At 43.5% G+C, this 9,019-nt stretch overlaps 1 protein-coding gene across 1 annotated transcript; it reads right to left on the minus strand.

The window, feature by feature from the left end:
* Positions 1 to 1,011: 1,011 nt before the first annotated feature.
* On the minus strand, positions 1,012 to 8,609 carry LOC138974825 (uncharacterized). The gene is made up of 5 exons (XM_070347554.1): positions 8,381 to 8,609; positions 7,845 to 8,071; positions 5,411 to 6,318; positions 2,218 to 4,641; positions 1,012 to 1,843 (listed from the first exon to the last, which is right to left on the minus strand). Exons 2-4 carry the CDS (start codon positions 7,904 to 7,906, stop codon positions 4,145 to 4,147), a joined length of 1,467 nt encoding a protein of 488 aa, XP_070203655.1. The 5' UTR covers positions 7,907 to 8,071; positions 8,381 to 8,609; the 3' UTR covers positions 1,012 to 1,843; positions 2,218 to 4,144.
* Positions 8,610 to 9,019: the final 410 nt, after the last annotated feature.

A 9,019-nucleotide genomic window follows, 5' to 3' on the forward strand; every position in this document is an offset into this window, starting at 1 on the left:
CTTGTAACTAATACAGATTACTGTTCGGTTGCTACTCGTTATGCCATTGGCCCTCACCGCAAGTAGTCTCACTATACATTGATCCCGTTCTAGACAATACAATCAAAGCCGTGTGCTAGCCGAGCAGCAATCAAGTTTCAGCCAAAGCAGCACTTGGCATGAGGCTCTAATTTGCGCTCCTGTTCCATCGCAGCTGTTGGCTACGGCTCTACAAAGAACTGCAAAGCCGTTCTATTTGGCAATGGAATGCAGCATTTCAGCCCTGGCAGCCCAAGTGATTATCAGCAGGATCATACTCAGCGGTTCCAATGGTTCTTTCAGTTGTTTATTGTAAAGAAATGATTTTATCTTTTCAACTAAACTCGGGACTGTTTTTACATTTAGTCAAGTTTTGACTAAATGTTTTAACGTAGAGGGGGAATCGAGACGAGGGTCGTGGTGTATGTGTGTGTGTGTGTGTGTGTGTGTGTGTGTGTGTGTGTGTTTTTGTCTGTGCGTGTGTGTGTGAAGAGCGATTCAGACCAAACTACTGGACCAATCTTTATGAAATTTTACATGAGTTCCTGGGAATGATATCCCCGGATGTTTTTTTCTTTTTTTCGATAAATACCTTTGATGACGTCATATCCGGCTTTTTGTAAAAGTTGAGGCGGCACTGTCACACCCTCATTTTTCAATCAAATTGATTGAAATTTTGGCCAAGCAATCTTCGACGAAGGCCGGACTTCGGTATTGCATTTCAGCTTGGTGGCTTAAAAATTAATTAATGACTTTGGTAATTAAAAATCTGAAAATTGTAAAAAAAAATTTTTATAAAACAATCCAAATTTACGTTCATTTTATTCTTCATCATTTTCTGATTCCAAAAACATATAAATATGTTATATTTGGATCAAAAACAAGCTCTGAAAATTAAAAATATAAAAACTATGATCAAAATAAAATTTTCGAAATCAATTTAAAAACTCTTTCATCTTATTCCTTGTCGGTTCCTGATTCCAAAAACATAGATATGATATGTTTGGATTAAAAACACGCTCAGAAAGTTAAAACGAAGAGAGGTACAGAAAAGCGTGCTATCCTTCTCAGCGCAACTACTACCCCGCTCTTGTCAATTTCACTGCCTTTGCCACGAGCGGTGGATTGACGATGCTACGAGTATACGGTCTTGCTGAAAAATTGCATTGCGTTCAGTTTCATTCTGTGAGTTTGTCATGAAGTGGATTTTAGTGTGAATGAAGGAGTTACTTTTCTGTATACGTGTTCTGCCCTATCTAATTACACTGACTCTTCAATCTTCACACTAAAACACTCCAAACACAGAATTTTGGAAGGATGCAGACTTATTATTTCCTCACACAAATTATAACACAATTCTTCACCTAAAGAAAACAACAACCGTGAATACCAATCAACTTCTCGTCCACTCCGTTCATACATGATCTCTTTACAATCACTCCACACACGTGATTAATGATAAAGAAATTAGTTCAATAATTAATTACTGCACAAGGTAAAGCCGTGTTGACCGACACTCACGAGTTCGTATCACGGCTCACTATATGTCGTCATTTACACCTCCTTGTGCCGCTGAATCCACGTAGACGATGAATTCCCAGAAACTCTCCTTTTAGATGCCAACATGCACCCTTCACGTTTCTCCCCGAGAAACACTTTCGCCATTAACGAAAAGAACCGTCGTCTCTACGACCGGTGATGATGGAGACTCAGGCCTCCGTCCAGCCATCTGCGCCGATGTGGTCTCTCTCTCCACCATCGTCACGCCTCTTCCGTGTGAGGTCCGTCGCTCGCTCACGCTCATGAACCCTCGTCATGGAAACTCCTAAAGAATTAACCCAAGTCTTAATACAACATTCTCTTAAACCATCTCCTCTTCCTAAACTTAAGTCATGTAACATCTCTCTCGTTCATTCTACATTCACATTCCGTCCACAGTCAATATCCAAACTATACTTCATCCATGAATCACTTAATCCACTACTGACACTACCATACATAGTATCACTGTCTTAAACATAACATAAATGCGTAACAACAATTATGTTCAAGAATTTACCAACAAAAACCATAATACACTCACAACAAGAATTCTCTTAAAACTTCACACTAGACTTTAGTGCACTTTGTATACACTAACATTTACATTCCAGCTATGTATTCAAGCTTCAATAATATACAACATAGTAAATCATTTACCTTAAGAGACCCGTCTCTTGAAAGAGTGTTTGTCCCCGACAAACCTGACAACCGCTATACACACCTTGCTCTGTCGAGCATCTACAACGTACGTTGTGACGTTATTAAACCAAGACCAGCTACATTTCTCATAAACACAACTCATGTCAAACTAGGGTTTTCTCGTGCAACACACGAAACCCGTGATATCGCTTCAAACGTGTCCAAGCATATCCCAATTCAATGTTTAGGGAGGTTAAAATCACGACGTGCCTACTCACATCTTTGTGACAGAGTTCGACACTGAGCTTGACTAAATGTTGTATTTTCGCCTTACGCGACTTGTTGTACTTTACCTTAGTTTCTTTTTCTGACCTATGTGAAGGGATCTTCTTTCGATTGTCAAGTTCTTCAGAGGGAGGGAAAGTTTGCCACGCCGCTGTTGAACAGACGATCCACCGCAACTCCACAGGCACATGACTGGGAGCAGGGGATGTGGGGGTAGGGGATGTGCCCTAGTTCTTCGGCCGACTACAACCCCACCCTATAATGTCATGTGCCTGTGATCAGGTTCTGACTGTTAGCTATTCAGTCAGTGAATGACTGAAATAGGCCAATGAAATATTTAAGTTTTACGCAACTAGGTCACAGAACGGGATCGGCTGACAGTGAGTAAAAGTTTGCAGTGACTGAAGTCACTGAAAAGACATTCGAACGTGCGGCAGACTGCTAACCGGCGGTTACAAAATTAACAAGAAAAAGAAAAACAAGGGTTACTATATCAGTGTGGAACGTTTGATCATTCACAAAACCATCGGAAACAATTAATACCGTCTATATCTGACTGACTGAAATAGCCTACTCTATAGTACACAATCACAAGCATTCTGTGGCTGCACGATTACACGCACGATAATCTGATGGGATCAGTGAAGCATGTAGCCTGTCCGTAAAAAAAACCACCCAGTTAAAAGTTGATTTAAACATGCTTACGTCACCGCACATGCATGTTTGTGGCACGCGGGACGAAAAAAAGTATGACATTTTAAAAGAGAGCATAATATGCCAGAAATAGAATGCTGAACACTTGAAAAAAAACCACAAAAAAACCAACGTATTCCAGGGTGCTGTAGAGTTTGATCGGCATCTGCCGGGGCGGGTATGACGTTGGTCAGAAGTCTGCTCGAATCACAGTATATTGGGCAGTGCTGGAAGATGTGGTCTGATCTCATTGTTCCGCCTGTGCCGCCTGTAGTTCTGACCGTGCGTAAACATAAGTGGTATGTACCGCACAGAGTTATGACCAGTCTTTCGGCAAAAGACCTTCGCTATATCCTTAGCGGATTATGACTTTATTCAGTTATTCTGCAGAAAAGACAAATGCAGGAGAAAAACCGTTCTTTTCTGCAGCATTTCTGCATAATGTCATCTTTCGCCGAAGCAGCGTTTTTTTCTGCAGCAAAACATTTTACCGTGCAGTAAAATTGAAATCAAGAATGCTGCAGTAAAACGGTGCTGTTGTTTTACTGCAGAAAAGACAGTTTTTCTCCAGCATTTCTGTTTTTCTGCACTCGGAATAACTGAATAATGCCAAAATGCCGAAGAAAAAGTGTAAACAGTTTTTTCTCCAGTAAAACAACATCACCGTTTTACTGCAGCATTCTTGATTTCAATTTTACTGCAGTAAAACTGTTTTACTGCAGAAAAAAACGTTGCTCTCGCGAAAGATGACATTATGCAGAAATGCTGCAGAAACAAACAGTTTTTCTCCAGCATTTCTGTTTTTCTGCAGAATAACTGAATAAAGTCATAATCCGCTAAGGATACTTCACCTCTCACGGTCCTGCATAGCCGACCGAATAGGTTGAAGGGACGTTAAAAACCAACACGACTGAACTTGCCCAACCTGTTCTTATCGTCTCAAGTGGTTGCAGCTATATCCGAGTCGTCAAAAATGACAGACGACGAGGTGGGAGAGGGAGCGGGAGGCGGCGTACCAGAACCACAGGCGATTGACCGGACCAAGGCTGGACAGGCGCTGCCGCTGGTCCGCAGTGATGGTCCCACACTGGTCCAGCTTGTCCGTGTGTCCTGTGGCAGGAGCTGTGTGCTGGTATCGTCTGCAGGGCAGGAACAAGACAACGCCGGCCTCTAGTCCCGCCACCGTGCGCACGTGCATTAGAGACATGGCGGAGCTTTGTTGGTCAAACTCGTCGTCCTGTTTCACGATCTTCACTCGGAATTTACCTGTCTCCTCCTGTGCTTTGTTTCGGTTTTTGCTGTAGGTGAGTGTGGTTGTTTTGTGTCCATTGCCGCTGTCGCAGTGAGAAGTCATGTGCTGTTTGTAGAGATAGGAGTTTTGGATGTCGTCCAGACCCCTGTAGAGGTGGGTCCCTGTCACCACGAGAAGCACGTCCTTCTCCCCCAAAGAGCCCTCTGGAGGTTCTGGAACACAGACACATTCACAGATATACTAAGCACCACCACTGTTGATTTATGAGTTGAAGTCGCCTGAACCTGCTGAGCACTAATTCCAATGAACTTTCGCTCTGTTCTTGTAACTGGCAAAACATCTGCAGATGAGTCCTTACAAACTGATACACCTCTTGTTGTTTTCATATTTTTCTAATTGCAAACAATTGCTATGAAGATATCACGGGTGCTACTGTTCATTATATAGTCATGCATATCATCTACTGATCATGTCCATGTATGCCGCCTACTGATCATATTTATGCATGCCCTCTACTGAAAATATTTATGCATGCCATCTACTGATCTTAAATATCCATGCATACCATACACTGATCACATGCATGCATACCATACACTGATCACATGCATGCATACCATCTACTGATCATATTCACGCATACCATCTACTGATCATATCTACGCATACCATCTACGCATCATATTCACGCATACCACCTACGCATCATATTCATGCTTACCATCTACTCATCTTCTGCATGCAGACCATCTACTCATCATATTCACGCATACCATTTACTCATCATATTCACACATGCCATCTACCAATCATTTTCACGCATACCATCTACCCATAATATTTACGCATACCATTTACTCATCGTATTCATGCATACCATCTACCTATCATATTCACGCATACCATCTACTCATCTGATACATGCATACCATCTAGTCATCATATTCATGCATACCACCCACTCAACATATTCATGCTTACCATCTGCACCAACCGTGATGAGAGACTTCAGGTAGCCGGCAAGACTGTTGCAGCAGTCCCTGCAGTCCCATATCTCGCCCTTATCACCGTGTCCGGAATGGGAGATGAAGTGGGGCTCTGGGCTGGACCTGGGCAGGCGGAGACGTCTTCCGGAGCTGGTGACAGGACACGTCTTGCCCACGTTGGTGCAGCTGGTGACGTAGTCAAAGACGTTGCTGTGATCGCCGTCTCCTATGGGAAAGGGCTCCGTAGCGCCGAGAAGGCGCTGGATTTGAAAAGGACAGCGGTAAGAGTGAGTCAGGAGCTTGAGGGTCAGTCCTGTCGGGCAGTAGGACGGTAAAGCTCCGGCGCACCAGATCGTGGCCTTGGGGAGTTTAGCCTTCACCGCAGCGATCAGATCAAACAGTTGCCCTTCGTCTCTGGTCTTCTTGCTCACTTCGTCGATGACAAAGTTGACGCCGCGACCTTTGTGTAAGGCAACAGAGCTTTGCGCGCTGCTCGTGAGGGATTCTGCATCCTTCCCAGAACCTCCGAGGACAAGCTTGTCAAGGAATTCGTCAACATCATAGCTGGTGTGAAGCCCCAGCATTGTCAGTTTCGAGGACGGGTATGTTCCCGTGTTACACTCTTCTTGGATTTCCCGCACGAGGTGATGAAGAAACGCCACTGCCGGCTGGGTGGTTGTCTCCCCGTATTTGTAGACGATGAACACTTTCTCTTGATCGTGCTGCCAGTGGACAACTTTCTGAGCAAGAACTAAGCTCTTCCCCGAACCGGGCGGTCCAGCCAGAAATACGTACTGTTCTGCACTCTCCACTGCGTCTTGCTGCTCCTGGCTGAATATGCGGAGTTTCTGGTGCTGACTCATTGAACCACGAACAGTCTTTGTGTTCTCTCCTGTACTGAAGCTGAAAAAAAGAAGCGAGTTTCACATAAACCAGTGCTTCACAATCACAGTATGTACCCCCAAAACATATCTGCCTATCTCTGTTTGTCTCTCTCTCACCTACTCTCTCTCTCTTTCTCTCTTTCTCTCTCCGTTCACTCTCTCTTTCTGTTAGTATGTTGTTGTTTATCTCTTGGAGACAGGTACCTGTAAAATGTTGCATCTGAAAGTTATGACATCAAAAATAAATCCCTACTAAAGAATAAGTGTAACCGAGTGCCGAAACACTACGATCACCTCGGGAGGCGAAGTGCAATCAAACAGGATTGAAAATGTTAGGGCCAATTTCTTAGCCCTGTAAAAACTGTTATGCAAACCCGAAGGTTTCCATGAACATACAGACAATCGGAAACCACCAGACCCCATCACAAACAGAATTCCACAATCCACCGGTGTTGACTTAAAGGCCAACAACTCGGGTGCAGAGTCTGTCACATTAGGTTGGATGAAACAAAGAGCACAAACCTGCCTACTTTATGGCCCACGATAAATAAAGATTGTCTTACCATATCCTATAATTCTGTTCTGCCTCCACCCCAACCCTCTCCCTTGAAACACTCAATCACCACCCGAAGGTCAACAATTGGTTCCGGAGTACAGCTAAGCAGTAATAAAACAAGTCGCGTAAGGCGAAATTACTACATTTAGTCAAGCTGTGGAACTCACAGAATGAAACTGAACGTAGTCCGCCGCTAGTGCAAAAGGCAGCGAAAGTGACGAGCCTGTTTGGCGCGGTAGCGATTGCGCTGTGCTTTACTGTACCTCTCTTCGTTTTAACTTTCTGAGCGTGTTTTTAATCCAAACATATCATATCTATATGTTTTTGGAATCAGGAACCGACAAGAAAGAAGATGAAATAGTTTTTAAAACGATTTCGAAAATTTAATTTTGATCATAATTTTTATATTTTTAATTTTCAGAGCTTGTTTTTAATCCAAATATAACATATGTATATGTTTTTGGAATCAGAAAATGACGAAGAATAAGATGAAATTGTTTTTGGATCGTTTAATAAAAAAATAATTTTAATTAGAAGTTTCCGATTTTTAATGACCAAACTCACTCATTAGTTTTTAAGCCACCAAGCTGAAATGCAATACCAAACCCCGGCCTTCGTCGAAGATTGCTTTGCCAAAATTTCAATCAATTTAATTGAATAATGAGGGTGTGACAGTGCCGCCTCAACTTTTACAAAAAGCCGGATATGACGTCATCAAAGGTATTTATCAAAAAAATGAAAAAAACCGTCTGGGGATATCGTTCCCAGGAACTCTCATGTCAAATTTCATAAAGATTGGCCCAGTAGTTTAGTCTGAATCGCTCTACACACACACACAGACACACACACACACACACACACACACACACACACACACACACACACACACACGACAGACACACACACACACATACACCACGACCCTCGTCTCGATTCCCCCCTCTATGTTAAAACATTTAGTCAAAACTTGACTAAATGTAAAAACGAACCATTGAAGCAGCGAGGTGTAAACACGATCCTCCAAATTCGGGGTGGATCCAGCCACTCGCATGAGTTCGGACCACCACTCCTTCACGGAAAATGCCACTCTCTCGTCTGCTGGATCTACAATACCATCTTTGTGCGGCAGGTCATCCGAACACAGGCACAGAGATTCCACTTCAACTGGTATCGTTGAAAAGGGCGAGGATTCTGGGCAAATGCAGCTCCTCAGTTGCTGAAACAACCACAAAGCATCTTAGCTGTAGGTCTACACGGTATTGGTTTTACATCCTGAAATGCCCTGTTTCCGTACTTGAGACAGACAGAAAGTTTTGGAAAGTTTTGTTGTAAGCCACGTGTTTGCGACGTATCCCGACTGTAAGGTGACTTGGATTTATAAGTATAGATTTGATTGGACTGACACGTATACATTACCTTGCAACACCGCTCAAAGGCACGCACACACGATTCCCACATGGTGTCGACATTGTTCACCAAAGTGAATCCTTCTTTTTAAGCTTAGTCCTTCATGAAAGAAGTTTACCTCTTTTAAGTCGACATACTGGTCCAGAACTTGCTTCAGGAGCTGACGAGGCAAGTTAGGTAGTCCCAGAGTTGTGGCAATGTTGACGGGTTCACTATTCGAGAGTTGAAGAGCCTGGTTGAGCTGGAGAGTCTCCAGAGCTTTTCTCCCTTTCACCAGTCGATCTATTCCCTTTTGGAGAGCGACCCTGATGCTCTCCGTTTCCTGTTTCTCATCTCCACTTGCCTGCCGTACACACAGAGCGAGCACAATTTATCATTGGTTCCCTCGCCCATTCTCTCTTTCCCCACTATAGCGCAAGAAAACAAAAATCATCTTGAAGTAAGAGGAACTGCTGCTACTCGCTTATTTTTTTTGGGGGGGGAGGGGGGGGGGGGAGAAACGAGGAGCTAAAGTATTTTTCTTTATATACATCTTAAAACTAACCGAGTTAGTTACGCTGGTACGCAAGCAAAAAACACACACGTACACACACACACACACACACACACACACACACACACACACACACACACACACACACACACACGTACGCACGCACGCACGCACGCACGCCGCAAACACACAAAGAGTAGTGAAAGACAACCTTACTGGAGATAAAAGTAGACGGACAAGCAGACAGAGGACTCGAAAAGAAAG

Source organism: Littorina saxatilis, linkage group LG1 (assembly GCF_037325665.1).
Source record: "Littorina saxatilis isolate snail1 linkage group LG1, US_GU_Lsax_2.0, whole genome shotgun sequence".
Lineage (NCBI taxonomy): Eukaryota > Metazoa > Mollusca > Gastropoda > Littorinimorpha > Littorinidae > Littorina > Littorina saxatilis.